Raw genomic sequence first — 25,272 nt, 5'->3', positions numbered from 1 at the left:
GGTAAAGACTGATCTCTGAAATAATATCTCAGCATCCAGTAACCATGGTTAACAGATCACAATCATTTAATACCAATTTATCTCCCTTAGCACCTCACAATGGGGAAGGACACATTCATATGCCTTCACCAGCACCTGCATTAAACATGCAGAGAGTTACACAAGGTAGGGACTGATCTCTGAAATATTAGTGTATAGATAGGCCCCTTGGGTATTACCAGTCATGGTTAACTGATGGCTCTCTCACAATGCCCACCTCACTAGGAACGGCAGTCCCTCTTCGACTCCCTCCACCCCCCTCACCAGCAGCCCTCAACATGTGGCAGACACAGGAGCCTGGATCCAGCCTGGCCTACAGGCCAACATGGCGAGGGGGGAGAATGGCCGACAACATTTCCTGCTCTGGTGAGCAATAACTGACAAATACCGGATGGTCATTCTGTGCCACAAATTTTGGAAAAAATTCAAATTCACAAGCAATCACATATTTTCTTCAAACTTTGTCAATAACTTTTGTCATTAACTAAGGTCAATAGCTAATGTCAGGATTATGAGTAATGAGGATAAACACTAAAACATGTTAATTTTATACTGCTGTTTGTCAACAGCGCCTGAGGTAACCCAGATCCTTAGCCTGCTGGAACATATGAAGCGCAGCCAAGACCAGCTGATTGCGAAGGTAAACTTCTTAAGCCTTGAATAGGTCAATAATTCATAATGACATTGATTTTGATTCATTATTATTTTTTAAAGAAAGAAACAGCCTACATGGCAGCTTTGTGTGATTAGAGTAAACATTGCTACATTTTCTTGTTACATTTCACCTGTTTGGTCTTTAAATACCACTTTTAATGTTTTTTATTTATTTTGATCGTATTTTTTAAAAATGTGCCCTGGGGCTGTTAAAAAATGACCTGCAGGCCGCAAATGGCCCCCGGGCCGCACTTTGGACACCCCTGGCCTACACGAATACAAACATAGAATGATAGTATAAATATCATGAGAAAACAATGTCAACCTCCCAAAGTTGGGTCATGGATATTTATTTATGCCCCCCACCCCCAACCCCCCGCCGCCGTCATCCAACAGAGCCAAACAAGTACTCTGATCAAGGAACCAAATAACGATATTGTTTGAACATTTTGGATGTCTTGCACACCTATACCCTGATCACAAATTCATAGTTTACGCACCTTATTTTAACCACCTCCAGTAACTTTAAGTCATGTTTTTTTTCCAAATGTAATCTCCTTAATACCTATCACATATTTTGTATTGTGTAAGCATACTTGGCTTTGGATGCTACATACCATAAACATAAACGTATCTGTCTTGTAATCTTGTTTGATTACAGGTGCTGTGAGTAAAAATGTGTTGACAAGGTCAGCCACGGACGCTGAGGTCACCAAACACGCCATCAGGTGGTTCAACTTGGCGGGGGATCGGGCAACGAGGAGACGAGTCCCGCTTCCACCTCCTCAGGAGGAGTAGAGATGTATATGTATAAATAAACAACCTTTTATTGGACTTCTTGTCATTCACCAGTTATTAATTTTGTGATATGTTAGCTGTGCATGGAGCAGCGTTTCCTTGAAGTTGTAGCCTAATAGATTATATACGTATATTTACTTTTTATATATATATTTATATATTATATATTTACTTTATAGAGTGAATTGACCATTTTCTGTTTCTGCCTATTGACAATATTGTTAGTTTAAAAATACAAGGCAATGCATATGTGAGCCTATATTGCTGTAGTAGGGCTTAGTGAATTTTTTAGTTTCCTATTTTATCCTACAGCAAGAACAGAAGGGATTTTGAAAATAAGATAAAGGGGTCCAAAACGGCCAGATGAGCCAGGGTTTTTATGAGTCCGTTGCTGGTCCGCGGCGGGAGGTTAGGATTTGATCATGGGTGCGGAGCGGATGCAGCGCGCCGTCACGGCGCACCCGCCGCTGAAATAAGGCTTTGATCATGGGTGCGGAGCGGATCCACGACCCGCCGCCGTGGCGGATACGTTCCTGAGAGCAAGTGGACGCCGATGCGGGTCCGTTTCGCGGTTCCGTTTCGTGGTTCCGTTCCGGAAAGCGCGATACCTCCGCGGGGGATCCGCCGCGGAGTGTTTTTGCTGTGTGGGGGGCCAGAGACAAGTACTCGATGCCTGGACATCTTTCTAGCGAGATTACAAGTCCTAGCTATGTTCCTCTTTGTAATCTCTGACTGTCTCATCCGAATGTCATTGGAGCCAATGTGTACAACTATGTTTGCGTAGCTAGTGGTGCGATTAGCCTGTCGTACATGTTTACTAGGCCTGTTGCAAGTTAGCTCCATAATATTAGCTTCAATGTCAGGTGCTCTGGCCCAGGAATACACTTAATTGTGGCTGGTTTGCTAAGCTGTATGTTTCGGGTGATGGAGTTCCCTATGACTAAGGTGTGGTGCCCGGTAGACTGGGGTGTAGGAGTAGCTAAAGGTCAAAATCTATTATGCGTCTCAACCGGTTCACCATGGCTTGTAGGCCGCTTAGGGCTGCTATAACCTGGGCTCGTCAGCTTTCTCCAGCTAACGCTAGCAAATGTGTCCGCAGCGTCTAAAGTTACGAAATTACTCTGCCCTCGTTGGCGGGCACGGTCCTCTAGTAGACCCAACCTATCCATGAGAACGGTGCACAAAGAGTGCATACTCACCTTGTTTCTTTCACCGAGTCGAGTTCTTGCTGTCTTCAGAGAAGTGGCCGCAGCGTGAGGGTGCAGATGCCTTCGGGACATAGCTCTCTTCGCCACAACAAGCCTAGCTTAATTAGCTTAGCAGCTAGCTAGCTGAGAGAGGGGCGCATACTTGCCAACCCTCCCGAATTTTCCGGGATACTCCCGGATTTCAGTGCCTCTCCCGAAAATCTCCCGGGACAACCTTTCTCCCGAATTTCTCCCGATTTCCAGCCGGACTTAAGGCACGCCCCCTCCAGGTCCGTGCGGACCTGAGTGAGGACAGCCTGTCGTCACGTCCGCTTGGCCAACCAAAAAGTAACCACATAATGTTCTGTGGTTACTCGTTTTAAAACACTTTACAAGAAATACATTGGCGGCAAACTCCGTAGCTTGCTAGCTTTCTGAGACTCTTATTTTGTTAGCGCAGGCAGGATGAAGCAGCGCTTTTATTGTGAAGACAGGAACTGTGCAGTCGGTCTTTAGAGTTTTGACGGCAGGTAAATAAAAAGTGTTTCTTGCCTTCCTTTCTTAATAATGATCTGGCAGCAGCCAGCATCATTTCACAAGATCCTCGGGTGCTGTGAATGTCAATCAAGAGACGAAAGTGACGTCTTAGTGAATATTGATGATGGCTAATGTTGTTGTTTGTGGTTACCAGTAGGAAGAACCATGCCGAGTTGCAGGAATAACTTGGCTTTAATAAAGACTTCAGGAGGACAGCAATTTTACATACGCACTGCATGAGAGAGTGGTAATAACTGATTCCCTGTTGTGCACACCCTGGTGGTGTGTTCGAAAGTTACAACAACAAAACAGTCATTTTACCAAATGATCTACATCCTTCCCTTTTAGTTAAGAGTCCTTCATAAAAAACAAAAACAGATAAGTGAAATGAATTTCTATATGTAACTGAGATTAAAATTCTTAACTGTGTAGGGTGAGTACAAACAATTAACTATCTGTATGAAATATCTAAACACATCACAGAACAGGTAGAAAAATACTATCTCTCAAAATAAATACACGCACGTTTTTCTTTTCTTACTGCACATACTTTGGATTGGGTCTACACACTCGACCTGCACTTGTTGTGTAAGCTGTGTCAGTCTGCGTCGTGAATCTGGGTCGAATTGGTGCACTTTCCGTTTGCCTAATCACTGTCTCTTCTCTCAGTGGTGTGGGAGGGACTAAGTCCATCATGGTATGTCTACCATCCTGAGAGTCTGCTTCGTCGTTCTGGAGCGGTATTGGTGGTCGTTCTTGAACCGGGAGGATGTGGCGACGATTCCTCCTGTATCTTCTCCCATCGGATTGGATGATGTAGGAACGTGGCTCTTCGCACGACTTTTCCACTATTCCAAGTCGGTCATGTCCAGCAGGAGTCTGCTTACGGATCACTTGCCCTTCTGTCAAGGGACTCAGTGGGCGACTTGACTTGTCTTAGTGACGTTTCACCGTAGTTCTCTTGTCAACTAGTCGAGCGTGTACTTGTCTTGAGTCTTTTGCTGTTGGTTGTAGTAGTCTGGTACACACTGGGATAGCTGCACGCGTTTGTCTTGACATTAACCGTTCGGCAGGGGAACCAAGGTCTGCATCTCGGGGAATGTTTCTGAGGTTAAGGAGGTTTAGGAAGACATCAGTTTTGTCCCGGTGGGATTTCTCCATCAGTTGCTTGGCACTCCTGACAGCTCTTTCCGCGAGTCCATTCGACTGGGGAAACTCTGGGCTGCTGGTGGTGTGGATGAAGTCCCACTCCTCAGCAAACTTCCTGAATTGCTCACACTTATACTGTCTTGCATTGTCAGATAGCAGTGTATGTGGTGTACCATGCACTGAAAAATGTCTTTTCAATTTGGAAATTACAGCTGTTGCTGTGATGTTTTGTAGAAGGTCGATTTCGAACCATCCAGAATAGGAATCCACTAGCACCTGGTAGTGTTGTCCACGCCATTCAAAAATGTCTGTAGCAACTGTGGACCACGGAAGGTCTGGAACTGGATTGAGATGGAGCGGTTCTTTCTACTGATGTGGTTTTGTGCTGTTGCACACGGTGCAAGAAAGTAGTTCTTCAGTGATGTCTCGTGACATTGATGGCCAAAAGATGATACCTCTTGCTCTGCGTTTGGTCGCTTCAATGCCTGGGTGACCATTATGTACAATCTTAATGTACTCTTTTTGTAGTGACCGGGGAATAACTGCTTTCTGCCCTTTCATGACGATACCATCTTCCACAGTGAGTTTGTCTCTGTAGGGGAAGAAAACTTCAATGGCAGGCTGCAGCTGAGTCTGTCTGGCAGGCCATCCACGCTGGATAACTGCATTGAGAGTCTGCAATACTTCCTCCTCCTCCGTGCGTTTCTTGAGCTCTTCCAGGCGGGCTGTAGAAATGTAGCTCACCGACATGACGTCGAAAGAACCACTATCAGATGGGCTCTCACTGTCTGTTGCATTAGGGGCTCTTGAAAGAGTGTCAGCTAAGTACATGTGCTTTCCTTTTTTGTAGACTAAGCTTATGTCATAGCTTTGCAGGCGTAGCAGCATCCGCTGAAGACGGGCAGGGGCACTGTGAATTGGTTTCTTCAAGATAGTCACCAATGGTTGGTGGTCAGTTTCTACTATGGTGGGCTTGCCATACACATAGTCTCTGAACTTGGTGCACGCAAACACAACAGCTAGAAGCTCCGTCTCAATTTGAGTGTATCGAGTTTCTGTTTCTGTAAGGGTGCGGGATGCAAAGGCTACTGGCCTTCCATTTTGCATGCAAGCAGCTCCTAGTCCAAAACATGACGCGTCACAGGTCAGCGTGACTGGCTCTTTGACATTGTAGTAGGCCAATACTGGTGGAAAGGAGAGACTTGCTTTCAGGCGGTCGAAAGCATCTTGGTGTTGCTGGAACCAGCACCATGCGGTCTCTTTGTGAGTCAGTTTCCTCAGTGGCGTTGCGATGTCACTGAGGTTTGGAATGTACTTGCCAAGATAGTTGACCATTCCCAGGAAACGTTGAAGTGAAGTGACATCTGTGGGGACTGGCATCTCTGTGATAGCAGCAGTTTCGGAGGGGTCAGCTTTCAATCCTTTACTTGTGAAGATATGACCAACGTAGCATACTTGGTCAAGTCTAAACTTGTATTTCTGCGAGTTGAGTTTGAGGTTTAATTTCTTCACACGTTCAAGCACTTTTTTTAGGTTGGCGTCGTGCTCCGCCACATCACGGCCTCCGATGATGATGTCATCGACAATGACTGAGCATGGATACCCAGCAAAGAGCTGATCCATTGTGCGCTGGAATACCTCGCTTGCAGAGTTAATACCGAAAGGCATGCGAAGGAATCTGTAACGTCCAAAAGGAGTACTGAATGTTGTCTTCATTGAGGACTTCTTCTCCAGGTGGATCTGCCAGAATGAATTTTTTGCGTCTAGCACCGAAAACACTGTCGCACCTGACATTTGTGCTGCTACCTCCTCCACACTTCTCATGGGGTGGTGGGGCCGTTTTAGTGCTTCATTTAAATCTTTGGGGTTAATGCATAATCTGATTTCCGATTTTCCTTTCTTGTGCGCAGCGACCATGGATGATACCCAATCTGTTGGTTCGGTGACTGAAGTAATAACGCCTATGCGTTCCATGCGTTCAAGTTCAGCTTTCACACAATCTTGCATCGCTATGGGGATGCGGTGGGCCGGCCTAACAACAGGCGGCACATTGGGGTCCACTGTCATTGTGTAAACAACTGGTAGTTCTCCGAGCTCTTCACTGAAAATATCTTGGTATTGTGTGAGGATCCGTGTGCTGAACTCTCCAGTGTTCTCTGTGGTGACATGGTGCACATCGGGACTCAACTCGACTAGCCCCATACGCAGGCATGCACGGAAGACCAACAGCGATGTCACATTTTTATCCACTATGAAAAATGTCAGTAGGTGGCGCTGTCCCTTTAAAAAGCATGTCAGTGTAGCTTCACCTTGTGTCTCGATTATTTTGGCTCCTCCGTAAGCAACCAAATTTGTGCTTTTGTGTTGTTTGGCGAGTTTCACGCCGCTGTTTACTCTATTGAAAGTCTTCAGTGACATTACATTGCATTTAGCACCTGTATCCACTTTAATTTCGGTTGGCACGTCATTTATGCACACTGTGACAAATCCTTCATCTTGGTCTCTTTGTTGTGGATTTACGGTGTCAACACAATTTTCAATTTCCAAGCCATCCACATAGAATGTGTCATTTTCACTTTGGCTGTGTTGATCCATTGTCACATCATGCACAGACTGTCCATAGCGCTTGTTTGTGGTAAACTTGGACTCTGTGGCTTTGACTTGCAGCATTTTTTGTAGTGATTTTGTTTCATGCAGTTGTGACATTGTTGTCCAAACGCTGGACACATTTCCCTTTTTGCTGTGTGACTCCCTCCACAATTGTTACACTTTGTGATAGTCTGGGCAATTTTCTGGAGTGTGCCTTTAAATTGCTTGTATTGTGTGGGTTTAATCTCATCAACATTGGTAGCTTGTGTAGCCAATGTTTTGATATTTTCCTCTGTCATTTCGTGAATGCGGCAGATTGAGATTGCCTTGGCAAGAGTCAATTCACTGTCCCTCAATAATGTCTTTCTCAGAGAGTCGTTTGTTATGCCACACACAATTTTGTCACATATGAGTTCGTCAGTTAGATCTCCAAATTGACATGTTTTAGCTTTAATCTTCAAAACACTGATGAATGATTCCATGTTCTCCCCATGCTTTTGAATTCTCGAATGGAACTTGTGCCTTTCCAATGTTTTGTTCGTTCCCGGATTGCACATTTCTCTGAACTTCCTCTTCAGGTACTCAGGATCTTCCCGCGACTCCGCAGGAGCGAGAATAGCACCGCCCTCGCCGGCGGCACGCACCTCTGGCGCTTACGCAAACGAGCGCTCCCTCTCGATCGCTTCTGGACCAGCGAGGTTTAATAGGATGTATGCACGGGTCTTTGCGGGCTTGTCCGAGTGAGCAGCAGCAATGAAAATGTCATATTCCTGCTCAAAAATGCGCCAGTTCTCCGCGACATTGTCGTTGAAGACGACTGGGTCTGGACGATGAAACCCGTCTGCCATTAGGGATCGGCGTGTACACCGCACGGCAGGAAAAAAAATCTCCGGCGGCAAATTTTAGTACAAAAAGTACTCACAGGCGAGAAGTTTGTCCACTACTCTGACACCATGTTGTTGTTTGTGGTTACCAGTAGGAAGAACCATGCCGAGTTGCAGGAATAACTTGGCTTTAATAAAGACTTCAGGAGGACAGCAATTTTACATTGCTCTCACTGCATGAGAGAGTGGTAATAACTGATTCCCTGATGTGCACACCCTGGTGGTGTGTTCGAAAGTTACAACAACAAAACAGTCATTTTACCAAATGATCTACAGCTAATTTTTAGGTCTATTTTTTTAATGCCTGGATGGGATCACTGGCACACCCTCCACCATCGACCGGTAGCTCGCGATCGACGTAACGGGCACCCCTGGTCTGGAGTGTCATCTGTTGATGTAATAACAAAAGAAGGGATCTAGTTGTCTTAAAAAACTTTTTTTTTCACAACATTACAGCTACTCCAAGTGCTAACTGCTAGCCTCAAACACACAGAATGTTGAAACAGTAAGACGCCCCGCAACCCTTACATAATCACAACATAAAAAGCACAGAACACTCCCATTTCGAAAAGAGAGGTACAACAAAAGTAGTGAACAGAAGGAAAACATGATAACTAAATACCGTGATAACAAGAAGGAATGCACAAAACCATGTTTTGCAGTGGAAGTCTACTGCTTCTTCAGCACCTGCAGTGAGCAAACTCATCCAACAGATGGCGCCATAGCACAAATAACACACCTTTCCCTTTATGTGAGGTTCTGTGCATGTCAAAGTAAATATGTAAAGTGTGATGCATGACAATGCACGTCATAGTCAGATCATTTTGTCAGGGTCCATGTACACAAGAACATTCTAATCCTAATGATGATAAGTTCAAATAAATGTGGTCCATGTACACGTGGCTAGTGTTGTGTGTGTAACACAATCGTGTTAACATACTTTGTTCAAACCCCGGCCGAGTCATACCAAATACTATAAAAATGGGACCCATTACCTCCCTGCTTGGCACTCAGCATCAAGGGTTGGAATTGGGGGTTAAATCACCAAAAATTATTCCCGGGCGCGGCACCGCTGCTGCCCACTGCTCCCCTCACCTCCCAGGGGGTGATCAAGGGGACGGGTCAAATGCAGTGGACAAATTTCACCACACCTAGTGTGTGTGTGACAATCATTGGTACTTTAACTAATTAACTTAACTTTCTAAAATTTATAAATTAGATATTTTAGATTAGTGCTTTCAATTTAGTGAAGTACATGCATTGATATGCAACATTGTATCATTTTATTTGAAAATGAACTGAACATTTTGACTGAAAAGTTGACAGTAAAAAGCACAAAACATGTTACATACAATTAACATTTAATGTGTATATAAATATTCATTATTCATTTTCATAATTATTCAAAAAAGTGTTTCATATGGGATTTTTTAAATAGTTAAGTGTTACATATTTTAATTTCTACTTATAAATGATTCCATAGACTCCTTTATATGGTATACATATTTGTTTTACATGTGTTCATACCTTGGCTGTTGAGTACACACACATACCTCTTAGTCCATTATTTACTGGTTCACATCTGAAACATCTTCTGGACCACTTCTGGAAGCATATTATTATTTACTTTATACATATTTTGAGCAGTTGTGTTTTATACAAGATCATTTACTTTTAAAACGTGTGACTTTATGAATCATTTGTTGGGTCTTGATAATCCATTCTATTAATTTTTTTTATTATTCTGTATATATATATTTTTTTTCATGTCCCCAGACATTTATGTAATAAGCAATGTATACTTCAACACAAGTTGGGTATGTTGTTGTTCTATTTTTAGTATAGTATTTTGTTCTTTATATGGTTGTAAATGCAAGATCCTGAAAATACCGGTTTTTCACATTTGTCTCAAAGTGTTTTACATTGAGCTTCATTAAAATGGCTCATGTTAATGAGGCAGTCAATAGAATCTGTTCACTCGTCAATGTCACACCCGTCTTTTGATCAAATGTGGTATTCTAACATTTAACAATGCAGAACAAATTCATTTAGATTTATAGAAAACAACTAAGAGTCAACAGAAAAAAGTTTAATAGCAGTTCTAATAATATTTTTTCAAATGTCACTTTTTATCTCCCCAATGACGTTATTCCTCTCTTGTACAGATTCCATTGCAATGGATTATGTAAATGAGGCGAATGAGTCTTCTCTCGACTTTTAGGACAGCCAAAAGCTGCTTTCCTTCAATCAATCAATCAATCACTGTTTATTTATATAGCCCTAAATCACAAGTGTCTCAAAGGGCTGCACAAGCCACAACGACATCCTCGGTATAGAGCCCACATAAGGGCAAGGAAAAACTCACCCCAGTGGGACGTCGATGTGAATGACTATGAGAAACCTTGGAGAGGCCCGCATATGTGGGTAACCCCCCATTTGTTATTGACAATGTATTCAAATGTATAACTATTGAACTATGCAATGAGAAACGCAAACATGTATTGGTTACATGTGTATATAGAGCACCTTAGTCAAGTGTTGGGAAGTTTGCATACTGGAAAATTTAAATGAGAGCAAAACAGATTGCATTGTTTTTAGCCCTGATGCACGTCATAGAGCACCCAGCTTTAGCACCCCAACCCTCACTCCTGCTGTGAAAAATCTGGGACCTAAATTTGAAAAACAAATTAACTCTGTGGTTAGAGCAGGTTTTTTTTTCCAGCTGAGGCTTTTGGCAAAGGTGCAGTCTTTTCTGCAGAGAGCAGACATTGAAAAAGCCCTTCATGCTGTCATCAGCTCTAAACTGGACTACTGTAATGCCCTGTATAATGGACTAAATCAGTTACTCCTCCACAAGCTCCAGTTAGTACAAAATGCAGCTGCTGGCCTCCTCACTCATACTCCAAAACATGCCCATATTACCCCAGTTCTCTTTGCTCTCCATTGGCTCCCAGTATGTTTTACATTACATTTAAAAATCCTTCTTTTTGTTTTTAAGGCCATCAATGGTCTGGCCCCAACATACTTGGCTGATATTTTAACTGTTCGCCACTCACCAAGGAATCTGCGCTCATCTTTACACCCATCTTTGGAAGTACCAAGGAATAGAGTTAAAAAATGGGGTGAACATTCTTTTTCCGCATCTGCACCCCATTTATGGAACTCCCTCCCACCTGAGTTGCGAGCCATCACAGAGCTAGAGGCTTTTAAATCTCAACTAAAAACACATTTGATTATATTGGCTTTTAACAAACAATTGCCATAAGTATTTATTATTACTGTTTTAATATGCGTGGTTTTACTTGCTTTTAACTTATTTGTCCTGTAAAGCACTTTGTGCACCATTTTGATGTTGTAAGGTGCAATACAAATAAACCTTGATTGATTGATTGATTGATTGATTGATTGATTGATTGATTGATTGATTGATTGATTGATTGATTGATTGATTGATTGATTGATTGATTGATTGATTGGATTAAGAAAACCTTCACTGAAATCAGTCAAAAAGCGATTTTCTTATGTGGAGAAAATGGCGGCAGGTGCTGCTGATGGAGGCTCAGCTCAGTATGACATCGCACAAAACCTACTATGTTAGTGGGAAAGTGATAGTTGAACATAAACTTTTAAATTTCATCGTGGTTAAAATGAAGACTTTAAGCCATGATGGAATTGTTTTGCTGCCAACAAACAATTTCTCATCTACGTGGATTGATAAGTCCAAGCGTGTTTTATTTGACGTCTGCCCTAATACCACAATAAGATGTGTCGCACACAAAGGACCACTGAAGGACACAAAAAATATTAAAGCCTGTCTCAAGGTTTTAAGTGACGCCAGCCTTGGCGTCACTATAGACAGCGATTTTAAATTTGACAAACAAGTCAATGGCGTTTTAAAATCGTGTTTTTATCATCTTCGTCTTTTAGTAAAGGTAAAACCATTTTTATCTTTTAACCTTTTTGAACAAGTCGTGCATGCTTTTATTTCAAGTCGCCTGGACTACTGCAATGCACTTTATCCTGGCATTAGCCAAAAAGCTCTCTCCAGGTTGCAGTTAGTCCAGAACGCGGCAGCACGACTTTTAACAGGGGCCAGGAAACGCGAGCATATAACCCCAATCCTTGAGAGTTTGCACTGGCTCCCTGTTCATTTTAGAATTGATTTTAAAACCTTGCTGTTTGTTTTTAAAGCTTTACATGGACTGGCACCTCAGTATATCTCGGACCTCATCCAAATTTACACTCCTGCGCGCGTTCTGTGGTCCGAGAGCCAGCTCCAGCTCGTGGTGCCCAGGACGAGACTTAAAACCAGGGGAGACAGGGCCTTCTCTCTGTGGTCGGCCCTAAGCTCTGGAACACTCTGCCCCTCCATGTTCAAACTGCTTCCACAGTTGTCTTAAGACCCACTTTTATTATTTGGCTTTTAACACTACGTGAGTTGTGTGGTCTTCTGTCCTCTGTTGTCCTCTGTGTTTTTTATCAATTTTGATGTCTATTTTACTGTTTTAATTGGTTTTACCCTTTAAAATCGTTTTTAATCATATTTATTTTTTATATTGTTTTTGTATTGGTTTTCTATTAATTTATTATTTGTTTTTATTCAGTCATTGGTGTAGCACAGGGGTCGGCAACCCAAAATGTTGAAAGAGCCATATTGGAGCAAAAATACAAAAACAAATCTGTCTGGAGCCGCAACAAATTAGAAGCCATATTACATACAGATAGTGTGTCATGAGATATACATTGAATTGAGATGACTTAAAGGAAACTAAATGAGCTCAAATATAGCTACAAATGAGGCATAATGATGCAATATGTACATATAGCTAGGCTAAATAGCATGTTAGCATCGATTAGCTTGCAGTCATGCAGTGACCAAATATGTCTGATTAGCACTCCACACAAGTCAATAACATCAACAAAACTCACCTTTGTGTATTCACGCACAACGTTAACAGTTTGGTGGACAAAATGAGACAGAAAAAGAAGTGGCATGAAACACGTCCTAGGAAGTCGGAGAAAGTTATACATGGAAACAAACTAAAGGTGAGTTCAAGGACCGCCAAAATTAGTAGGACAAAACGGCGCTCGCCAAATACTCGAATCAGTGAAGCATGTTTAATACAAACAGTGTGCTTTATAACAATTAGGGAGGTTTGTGTCATGTTTGTCCTCCCACAGAAACCATACTAAAACAAACAAAAAAGTTTTTTTCCCCCTCATCTTTTTCCATTTTTCATACATTTTTGAAAAAGCTTCAGAGAGCCACTAGGGCGGCGCTAAAGAGCCACATGCGGCTCTAGAGCCGCGGGTTGCCGACCCCTGGTGTAGCATAATACTGTTTTTAATAATTTTTTAATATTGTTTTTAACATGGCTGTGCAGCACTTTGGAAACATTCTTGTTGTGTAAATGTGCTATATAAATAAAGTGGATTGGATTGGATTGGATTTAAATGAGTGTGGCGACAAAATCCCACGGTTTGTTTCCCATAACTTGGATGAGCTGCCCCCTGTCGGGTTTGTCAACAAGGACGCCTCGGCGCTGCCTAGCCGAATGGAACAGCTGAGCCAAGAAGTCTCTAGCCTGTGGATGACTTTGGAACTGCAGGCATAAGCAAGTGGAAACTTAGGGACAATTGTCGCGCACATGGAGGTGGGGACGCAATGGACATCGGATAATGAACGTCGGACTGTCACCTGTACCGCATGAGAGGAGGACAGATGGAGGAGTCATCGCGTCCGGCTGTGAATCCTCTTTCCGAGGGTCTGGACATCGGAATAGCCAACGCGTCTCACGGCGAGCTGGTGGGCTCTGCTTAACGACAGAAGCTTCTGGATGTCGCCTAACATCCCCACGATCGCAACTGCAGTCCCCACAGTGGAGCACGGTTGTAAAAAAGGGACGCAAATCGGGGGCTTATATAGCACCTGTACCATCAAAACCTAGCAACAAGCAAGCTCAACAGAGTTGTGAGCAGAGAAATATAGGAATTATTGGAACAGGTACTGAGACCAACATTGGTGTGGTCAAAACAAAGCTGGTGAAAGTGTTTGCCACTTTGCCATTTTGGCTGCTGACACGCTGCGGGAATATTTATCCCATGAATTGAAGAATGAAACAGTGACGTGCCATAAAATCGAATCGGCCAGTAGCAGGTATGGCTCTTTTCGAATTGCTGCTGAATGAAACACTGTTGCTGATGTTGGGATAGCGTGGCTTGGTTGATAGAGCAGCTGTGCCAGCAGCCTGAGGGTTCATGGTTCAATCCTTGGCTTCCGCCAATGTGGAAATAGTGTCAAAGGGCTTTGAGTACCTTGAAGGTTGAAAAGTGTGTCTGCCTCGCTGCTGTCTGTCAGTGCGCACATCCTTGTGCCACATAATGTATATGATGCAACGTGTACCTCTTTGTTCATGATATTTCATATAGTGCTTTTTTCTGCACAATGTCTTTAAACAATTGGTAAACATTTTTTTTACAAAATGAATTTATAAAATGACTAATTTGTAAATATTCCATCCATCCATCCATTTGCTACAGCTTGTCCCTTTTGGAGTTGTTGGGGGTGCTGGAGCCTATCTCAGCTGCATCCGGGCGGACAAGTCAATATTATTCAATGCAAATATGAATATTTTCATGGCGTCACAAATATTGGCAATAATCACAGACTTTTTCGTTTAAGAGGGAATATTTTGGAAGGTTTTCCTTTTTTTTTTCTTGGTTTAGAGCACATTTGTTAATATTAATATTTGTAATATTATTTGCCTGACTTCATGTTGCATTGGCCTTCATGCAGTTGATTGCAATTATCCATAATCAATATTTTGTACAGGTTTTCCATTTTTTTCTGACTTGGTTTAGAACAGATTGGTTAATGTTAATATGTTTAATACTTTTTGTCTGACTTAATGATGCATTGGCCTCATGTGGTTTTTTGCAATCATTCATAATTCATATTTTGTAAAGGTTTTCATTTTTTCTGACTTCCTTTAAAGCGCATTACTGAGAATACTGTCAATATTTTGTGATTTTCTGCCCTATGAGCATATAGGCCTTTCTACAATTTAATGCAAATACGCATTTTTTCCCATAAAGCAAAGGCTTCTGCACACTAGAGTATGAATATGTTTCCTGTGTATGCTGCTGGGTGATACTATCATCTCTCTGCTCACTTCCGCTGGACATGTGTTCGGTTATTTTTCTTAAAACCATCTGTTTGTTGATGTCAACATACATTTTTATTTCTCTCCGTGGCTCTGTCGCTTTGCATTTAGTCACAATAGACCTCAACTCCTGCTCACGCATGCCCGTGTGTGTGTGTGCGTGTGCGTGTGTGTGTGTGTGTGTGTGTGTGTGTGTGTGTGTGTGTGTGTGCCTGCGTGTGTGTGTGTGTGTGTGCGTGTGTGTGTGTGTGTGTGTGTGTGTGTGTGTGTGTGTGTGTGTGTGTGTGTGTGTGTGTGTGTGTGTGTGTGTGTGTGTGTTCTTGTATTTCTTGAGACATCCACAAGGAAAAGCGCTTCTATATCAGGACCAGTGAACAAGTTAGGACCGAAATCATGGTCCCAATACGAAAAACCATTGCATCTAATAGAAAGCCAAATACTGGAGTCTGTGAACATTGCTCCAAAGTCAGGATTTTGTGTTGATTTAATGTGCATACAAAATTAAACATTGACAGGTGCAAAGGCAGCAATATATGATAAAACAAGACGACAGCAAAAGAAAGACTTCCCTATTCATCCCCGAAAAAACCCGCCAGGTGAACAGCTGATTTTACGACTTCTGGTGCTGACGTAAGACAACCCGTGTCCCATATGTGACCATAGGATGAATAAATACACTACGGTACTAAGACTATAGTGGCCATTAGCAGTTAGCTTTTACAGCTGGGTTGCCCAAAGTGCGGCACAGGGGCCATCTGTGGTCCGTGACTCGTTTGTCATCGGCCTTAAGCACATTACAAAAAAACAAAAAATAGAGATCTAATTTGCACCCCTGGTGGTGAAATCTATCAAAACTAGGTTGGTCTTAAAAAGGAGGGATTTTTCAAATTGACTGTGTGTCGGGGCAGCACGGTGGGACTGGGGTTAGTGCATGTGACTCACTATACGAAGGTCCTGAGTTCAATCCCAGGCTCGGGATCGTTCTGTGTGGAGTTTGCATGTTCTCCCCGTGACTGCGTGGGTTCCCTCCATGCACTCCTATTTCCTCCCACCTCCAAAGACATGCTCCTGGGGATAGGTTGATTGGCAACACTAAATTGTGCCTATTGTGTGAATGTGAGTGGGACTTTTGTCTGGCTATCTGTGTTGGCCCTGTGATGAGGTGGCGACTTGTCCAGGGTGTACCCCGCCTACCGCCCGAATGCAGCTGAGATAGGCTCCAGCACCCCCCGCGACCCCAAAAAGGACAAGTGGTAGAAAATCGACTGTGTCGGTTTTAAAAGTTCTCCCCCTCTGGCCAACATATATAATAAGTGTGTGTAAGAAATTGAAATTAATAAAAATAATAAAAACATATGTATATAAAGACATACTGTAATAACTTGAAGTAAATAATGAAGATTAAAAACCAATTACAAACAAAAAAATCAAAAACAAAAAAATTTACTGAAAGCTTACCTTTTTTATTTTTTTTATTTTTAATTTTTTATTTTATTATTTTAAATTTTTTTTTTATTTTATTTTATTTTTTTTATTTTTTTTTTAATAATGTCCTGCCAAGCTTCTCAGGCAAATCATATAGTAGATGTAGATGCCCATATCGGCTGTTCAGATTTACTTTACAAAAGAGAAGTGTAGGATACTTCTCTTGTTGCCTTATTTGTATTTTGACTTTATTAAATGTATTTATATTATCATTTGGTGCAGCCGGGCCGGAGCAGGAGGGGATAGAAAGAGAAAAAAAGTAAGACAGAGGGGGGAATTGTGGGGACAAGAGGGGGATTAGACAGAGAGACAAAAACAACAACAGCAAACACAACAACAACAACAACAGAGCAACATCAGCAAATACGACATGTACAAATATGATGGTAAAAGTAATAGCAAATAAGCAGTTAGCGAAAATAAAAAATAATACAGAAATGACAATGAGCATTATTGCACTACAAATGGAGCAATACAAATACCAATAGAAATAGCGCTATTGATAATAAACAATACCAATACTTTACCTTTATTATCAACAATACAATTGTTCAAATGCAACAATACATATACGTAATGATAACTTGAGATACGAAAGAATGCAGAAAAATGGAGGGGAAGAAAGAGAAGCAACCTACATTAACCTTGTAGATTGTTATAGTAACAATAGGTTAAGCTTTGTCAGTGTGCCATGTGTTATACCCAGTTTACCCTAGGGCAGGGGTCGGCAACCCGCGGCTCCGGAGCCGCATGCGGCTCCTTGACCACTCTGATGCGGCTCAGCTACATACATGCCGACCCCCCGATTTACCCAGGAGTTTTATGGATCTCAGTGCCTCTCATAGATTACTCCCAGGGAAAAAATGATCCTATTTACACTCTAATTACTAAATAAAGGGCGTGCCCTAACTGCACTACAGTAACTGTCCACAAGCATTTACATACAGCATGCCAGTCCAGCCACATGTTGCATGTTGTTATTACTTGCACACATAGGAGACAGCAAAGCATACTTACTCATCAGCCACACAGCTTACACTGACGGTAGCCGTATCAAACAACTTTAACACTGTTACGTTACAAATATGCGCCACACTGTGAACCCACACCAAAAAAGAATGAAAAACACATTTCTGGAGAACATCCCACCGTAACACAACCTAAACACAACACAACCATTACCCAGAATCCCATGCAGCCCTAACTCTTCCGGTCTACATTATACACCCCCGCTACCACCAAATCCCCCCACACATCAACCCCCCCCTCTCCGTGCGTTGGTTGAGCGGAAGAGTTAGTGCTGCATGGGATTCTGGGTATTGGTACCGTCAGTGTAAGATGTGTGGCTGCTGACCTAGTACGGAAGAGTTAGTGCTGCATGTGATTCTGGGTATTGGTACCGTTAGTGTAAGATGTGTGGCTGCTGACCTAGTACGGAAGAGTTAGTGCTGCATGTGATTCTGGGTATTGGTACCGTCAGTGTAAGATGTGTGGCAGCTGAGGTAGTACGCCTTGCTGTCACTTACGTGAACAAGCTGAAATTGCATTGTACGTGTGATCGAGCAGGTACACTGTTAGGGCAGACTGTAGAGGGTGCCAAATGCAGTGTCATCACGCTCTGATATTCGGGAGTCTCCCGGGAAAAATGAGAGGGTTGGCAAGTATTACGCTATCAAGCGCAAAACTCGCGGGCTGTACTAACATCAAATGTCCACATTAAAGTGTGTGCCGGTGCGTGTGTCGGAGACCCCTGGTTAACATAGCACAAGGCATTTAAGCTTTGTATGCGGAGTTTTTCATTTTAAATTTAAAATTTTTTTTTGTGGCTCCCATTACTTTCTTTAATTTCTGAAACTTGCCAAAATGGCTCCTTGAGTGGTAAAGGTTGCCGACCCCTGCCCTAGGGCAACAACGTTAATATATGTTTGATGAAACGTGATTATGTGCATGAGTGTATGTGTGCATATGTACTTGTATATGTACAGTATGTGTATATGTATGCTTGTACAGTGAATGTATATGTACAGTATGTGTATATGTGTGTTTGTACAGTGAATGTATATGTATAGTATGTGTATGTGTGTGTTTGTACAGTGAATGTATATGTACAGTATGTGTATACAGTATGTGTGTTTGTACAGTGAATGTATATGTACATTATGTGTATATGTGTGTTTGTACAGTGAATGTACACTGTATGTACAGTATGTGTATGTGTGTGTTTGTACAGTGAGAGTATATGTACAGTATGTGTATATGTATGTTTGTACAGTGAATGTATATGTACAGTATGTGTATACAGTATGTTTGTATAATGAGAGTGCGTGTGGATGTACGAACTTTGAGTGTGTAAATATGTACTGTATTTGTATATGTATGTGGGAGCGTAGGTACCTATGTATGTGAGTATATGTGAATTTGCATGTACAATACATTTGACTCCCAGTGTGTGCAGGAGCCAGAGTACGGCCCCAGCCTCCCTGAGAGCCCAACCCACAAACAGTAGGTGTGGTGCCCATGGAACCAGGGACCACCGCCCCCACGCAGCCAAGCCGGACAGCGTCAGGAACCCCAGAACCCGGCCCACCACGCCGCCCACAAGGGCCAGCAGCAGGCCGCAGACAGACGCACCCGGCAGAGGACAAGGCACAAGAAAAGCAGGGGGCAGCCAGACCCCAAGCCAGCGAGAGACCACACCCCACACGGACAGAAAGGCGGGACGCCCCGCCCGAGGGGCCCGGAGACCCCCCGCAACCGGACGGGAAGACCGCCCCCGCCCCACCGGCAACCGGGCCCCCACGAGCACACCCCCCACCCCCTGAGAGTGCGGCGAGGCCAGCCCCCGGCCACCTCACCCAAGCCGGCCGCCACAGGACCACCCAGCACGGGGCCACGGGAACCACCCACCCCGCCCGCAGGGACCCCAACGATGGAGATGGAACAACCAGCAACCGGCCCGCCGAGTCCCCCCCCTGAGGTAGGGGAAAATAAATAAATAAAATAGATAAATAAATAATAATAATAATAATAATAATAATATATTAATAAAATATATTAAAAAATAAGAATAAATAAACAATTAAATCTATTTTTTTTTAAAACAAAAAACCTTTTTTATATTTGCATAGTATGTATATATTATTAATGTTCTAAATACAACATTAGGGTGGTCCTAAAGAGGTAGGCATTTTTCGGAGCTTCTCAAGAAGGTAACAAATACAAGAATGTGAATGTGTGTGTGTGTGTGTGTGTGTGTGTGTGTGTGTGTGTGTGTGTGTGTGTGTGTGTGTGTGTGTGTGCGTGTGTGTGTGTGTGTGTGTGTGTGTGTGTGTGTGTGTGTGTGTGTGTGTGTGTGTGTGTGTGTGTGTGTGTGTGTTACTATAACTATTACTGGAATAAGAAGTAAGACGTTATACTGTACATATATGCATTATTATTATATATACTTTGATATATTTACCAGGTTTTGTCACCATTGAGAATAAAACATTTTGATAATCATAACAATATCAACACTGTATACAACATGAACAACACAACAGCAAACACAGACATAAACAGAAATAAAAATAGGGGAACTGAAGTATTGATACCCTCACACGAGTATTGATTCAATACTGATAATACTCTTAATATCGATACAGTACTATCGATAGTTGATATTGATACTATCGACAGCTAGATGTCAGTCACACAATGTCCGTGAACGCAGCAAATTGAAATAGGTCGCGGGTTGGACTCTGCTTGCGGTGACGTCACACAACAAGGCGGGGCTTGCTGGCAGGTGAACGGAACACCGTACAGGTGTGAAGTCAGCGACATGTGCGTCCAGGAAAAGACTTCCAAGGGTTGAGTGGTGTTACGCGCGGCCAAGCCATGGCGGATAGGTGCGTGGGAAACTGCGCGCCGGTGTTCTTCCTCGCCGTGGTTTTTGATGTCGCCGGTCTAATTGTTCTTCTGGTCGGGATCTTCGGCAACTTGAACGTGGACGGACGCTTCTACGGAGACTTCCTCATCTACACGGGCTCGCTCGTCCTCTTCCTCAGCTTGGTGTGGTGGGTGCTGTGGTACACCGGCAACGTGCGGCTGGCAGCCGACCGCAGGAGAAGCTCCCTGGACGCCCGCTTCACGCACTGGGCGAGGAAAATCTCCGAGAGGCTGTCCAGGAGCGCCATCAAGTCTCTGGAGAAGAACAACTGTGGAAAGAACGTGAACGGAATCTCGTCCTCTGACGCGCACTCGAGAATTACGTGGGAACGGAACGGCGCCTGTCCCGCGGGCCACAACAACAAGGGCTTTGACGGGGGGACCGAGTGCGCTCCTGACCGCAAACACATGGAGCTGGGGATGTTGAGGAACTCGGGGGAGAATCTACAGTCTGTGGAGGACAAAGCAGAGAAGATTCTCTGAAATGGTGCGTATTACTTTTGTACAGAAACCATAATTCCATTGTTGTTTTGGCAACTTTATGGCCACGGGATAATCTAGGCCAGGGGTGTCCAAAGTGCAGCTCTCACACCTGTTTTCCACATAAGGAGAAAAGTTGATGCTAATAACACAAAGCGGACACACATTCCTTTAAACGTATAACTTTTTTGCATATTGAATTGGTTTTAGTTAGAGATGTCCAATAATATCAGACGATAAAGGCCTTAAAATGTAGTATCGGAAATTATTGGTATCGTTTTTTTTATAATCGGTATCGTTTTTTTAAATGTATTAAATCAACATAAAAAACACAAGATACACTTACAATTAGTGCACCAACCCAAAAAACCTCCCTCCCCCATTCACACTCATTCACACAAAAGGGTTGCTTCTTTCTGTTATTAATATTCTGGTTCCTACATTATATATCAATATATATCAATACAGTCTGCAGGGATACAGTCCGTAAGCACACATGATTGTTCGTGCTGCTGGTCCACTAATAGTACTAACCTTTAACAGTTAATTTTACTCATTTTCATTAATTACTAGTTTCTATGTAACTGTTTTTATATTGTTTTACTTTCTTTTTTATTCAAGAAAATGTTTTTAATTTATTTATCTTATTTTTTATTTTTTTTAAAAAGGACCTTATCTTCACCATACCTGGTTGTCCAAATTAGGAATAATAATGTGTTAATTCCACGACTGTATATATCGGTATCGGTTGGTATCGGTATCGGTAATTAAAGAGTTGGACAATATCGGAATATCGGCAAAAAGCCATCCGGACATCCCTAGTTTTAGTCCGTCTTGATTTTTTCCAGAATGTGATCCTAGGTGGGAAATAGGTTGGACAGCCATGATGTACTGTAAACTCACAATTAGTTCCCAAATTTGAATGTGAAGTAGAACCTTGCAATTAGCATCAACCTTTACATTTGCATTTAAAAAAATTATACTATTGTAGTTATTAAGCTTATTTTGTTAAAAGCCTCAAATGAGTCCAATAGCCAATTGTAGAGTAATGGCAAATGGGTTATACTTGTATAGCGCTTTTCTACCTTCAAGGTACTCAAAACGCTTTGACACTATTTCCACATTCACCCATTCACTCACACATTCACACACTGATGGCGGGGAGCTGCCATGCAAGGCCCTAACCACGATACATCGGGAGCAAGGGTGAAGTGTCTTGCTCAAGGACACAACGGACGTGACTAGGTTGGTAGAAGGTGGGGATTGAACCAGGAACCCTCAAGTTGCTGGCACGGCCACTCTCCCAACTGCGCCACGCCGTCCCCGTCTAATAGTAATAAGAGTCTAATACAAGGGTGTCAAACGTACGGCCCGCTGGCCGGATCAGGCCCGCGAGATGAGTTTGCTAAGTATGAAAATGAGCCGAAATTTTTGAATGAAATAAACTGCTGTTCTAAATGTGTCCACTAGATGTCGCAATAGCAATTATTTGTATCTTTGTAGATGATGCTACATATGTAAAAAAAATAAAAATCACAGGATGTTTGTGCACCAGTCGAGGAAAATGATCAAACTACATAAATAACATCCTGTAATTTGATTTTGATTAAAAAAATTGTATCTTGATAGAATGAAAATGAACACATTATTACTTAATTTATTCATAAAATATAAATAGCGACAAATAAAGACAACATGTAAGTGTAAAAAAAATATATATATATTATGATTTGTACAATTTCAGAATGTGCTTGTTCTATTTTTAAACAAAGAAAACAATCTGAAGTTGTCTTTATTTCGAAGTTATCGTGCCGTGATTTTACCAGTCCGGCCCACTTGGGAGTAGATTTTTCTCCACATGGGCCCCGATCTAAAATGAGTTTGACGCCACTGGTCTAATAATTACTACAGGGTTATTGGTGGAATAATTCCGAATTAAGTGAAGGTGCTGTTTAAAACTTCCTCACAGTGACATTTTTCGAAGCAAAAAATACAACAAGAACCCCAATGTTTCCATTAGTGGTTTAACAAAACACATTTGTGTTACACATTTTTCTCAATAATAATGCTTATGTAACTTGATTTGATTTGAAATATTTTTATTTCAAATATGCAAAAAACAAGAGCAAGCCTGATCCAATACAGTGCTATAGCCTTAACAGCCATTATAACAAAATGAAAGCAATGGAGAATAAAAAACGGGAAAAAATGAGCAATGGACTTTCTTTTTTCTTTTTTTCTTTTTTTTTTTACATATTTGAAAAGGAGTGAGAAGAAGTTTACACTTATTTAATCCCACCCCTTTTCTTTAAATCATAAATTACTCTAAGCTAGAACTACCTGTTCACTCTATGTTCAAACTTAATGAACTTGTATATACATAAATTATAAATATATACATACATATGCACACTACACACATACATAGCCACACCATTACCACTAGTGATCATGGAAATGGCATCATAATAATCGTAATAAAAATTTTTACCGGTCCAAATAAAATGATTGGTGTTTACGGCGGTCACTTCTCCAGTCTCGCCAACAGGTACGCGCAGGAAGCGCGTGCACACATACAAAAGCAGGCTTTTCAGGTGGAATTCTTTCCCATTCTTGCTTGATGTACAGCTTAAGTTGTTCAACAGTCCAGGGTCTCTGTTGTGGTATTTTAGGCTTTATATTGCGGCACACATTTTCAATGGGAGACAGGTCTGGACTACAGGCAGGCCAGTCTAGTACTCACACTCTTTTACTATGAAACCACGCTGTTGTAACACGTGGCTTGGCATTGTTTTACTGAAATAAGCAGGGGCGTCCATGGTAACGTTGCTTGGATGGCAAGATATGTTGCTCCAAAACCTGTATGTACTGTACCTTCCAGCATTAATAGTGCCTTCACAGATGTGTAAGTTACCCATGCCTTGGGCACTAATACACCCCCATACCATCACAGATGCTGGCTTTTCAACTTTGCGCCTATAACAATCCGGATGGTTCTTTTCCTCTTTGTTCAAGAGGACACAACGTCCACGGTTTCCAAAAAAAATTTGAAATGTGGACTCGTCAGACCACAGAACACTTTTCCACTTTGCATCAGTCCATCTTAGATGAGCTTGGGCCCAGCGAAGCCGGCAGCATTTCTGGGTATTGTTGATAAATGGCTTTCGCTTTGCATAGTAGAGCACTTATAGATGCAACGATGAACTGTAGTTACGGACAGTGGTTTTCTGAAGTGTGCTTGAGCCCATGTGGTGATATCCTTTACACACTGATGTCGCTTTTTGATGCAGTCCCACCTGAGGGATCGAAGGTCCGTAATATCATCGCTTACGTGCAGTGATTTCTCCAGATTCTCTGAACCTTTTGATGATATTACGGACCGTAGATGGTAAAATCCCTAAATTCCTTGCAATAGCTCTTTGAGAAATGTTGTTCTTAAACTCTTTGACAATTTGCTCACGCATTTGTTCACAAAGTGAAGCTGCTTTTGTACCCAATCATGGCACCCACCTGTTCCCAATTAGCCTGTTCACCTGTGGGATGTTCCAAATAAGTGTTTGATGAGAATTCCTCAACTATGTCAGTCTCCTTTGCCACTTGTGCCAGCTTTTTTGAAACATGTTGCAGGCATCAAATTCCAAATGAGATAATATTTGCAAAAAATAACAGTTTTCCAGTTCGAACGTTAAGTATCTTGTCTTTGCAGTCTATTCAATTGAATATAGGTTGAAAGTCATTGTATTTTGTTTTTTATTTACGTGTCAACTTCACTGGTTTTGGGGTTTGTAAAAAGATGGCATCAAGGGACTTTTCTCCAGGATGGAAGAGAAAGTAAAACCGAGGTCATTTAACTTTGTATACTGGACTGAACAACATACATTTTAAGTTTCTAGACATAAGAAACTTGTAGTTTGGGATTATTCATCCATAAAAGTTGTTTCACCACTATACATATAAAAATAAATCTATAGCTGAGTCGAATAAATAATTGTGCAGGCCTACTGCGTATACTTGTGTCGGTATATCTATTGTTAGACCAATCCCTCCCAACCTACACACACAAACTAGATGTGTAAACATTAGAGAGTGAATGGGACAATGAAAAAGGAGGATTACCTCCAAATTCTTCAGGAAAACCTAAAATCATCAGCCCAGAGGTTGAGTCTTGGGCGCAGTTGGGTGTTCCAACAGGACAATGACCCCAAACACATGTCAAAAGTGGTAAAGGAATGGTTGAATCAGGCTAGAATTAAGGTTTTAGAATGGCCTTCCCAAAGTCCTGACTTAAACCCCATTGAAAACATCTGGACAATGCTGAAGAAACAAGTCCATGTCAGAAAACCAACACATTTAGCTGAACTGCACTGATTTTGTCAAGAG

The 25,272-nt window shown here is 42.1% G+C and overlaps 1 protein-coding gene across 2 annotated transcripts in view; it reads left to right on the top strand.

Moving 5' to 3' along the window:
* Positions 1-20,224: 20,224 nt before the first annotated feature.
* Positions 20,225-25,272, top strand: part of LOC133655092 (transmembrane protein 238-like) — a 35,321-nt gene continuing 30,273 nt past the window's right edge. The window contains exon 1 of one of the 2 annotated variants that reach the window (XM_062055004.1): positions 20,225-20,899. In XM_062055004.1, the coding sequence (XP_061910988.1) occupies positions 20,362-20,895 (534 nt within the window). In that variant the 5' untranslated portion in view covers positions 20,225-20,361 and the 3' untranslated portion in view covers positions 20,896-20,899. The remainder of the gene's footprint in view (positions 20,900-25,272) is intronic. The other variant, XM_062055003.1, reaches the window with a different exon arrangement.

This window comes from Entelurus aequoreus, linkage group LG08 (assembly GCF_033978785.1).
Source record: "Entelurus aequoreus isolate RoL-2023_Sb linkage group LG08, RoL_Eaeq_v1.1, whole genome shotgun sequence".
NCBI lineage: Eukaryota > Metazoa > Chordata > Actinopteri > Syngnathiformes > Syngnathidae > Entelurus > Entelurus aequoreus.
Note: the sequence above shows the minus strand (reverse complement) of the source record. Positions and strands in the feature narration are given on the sequence as shown.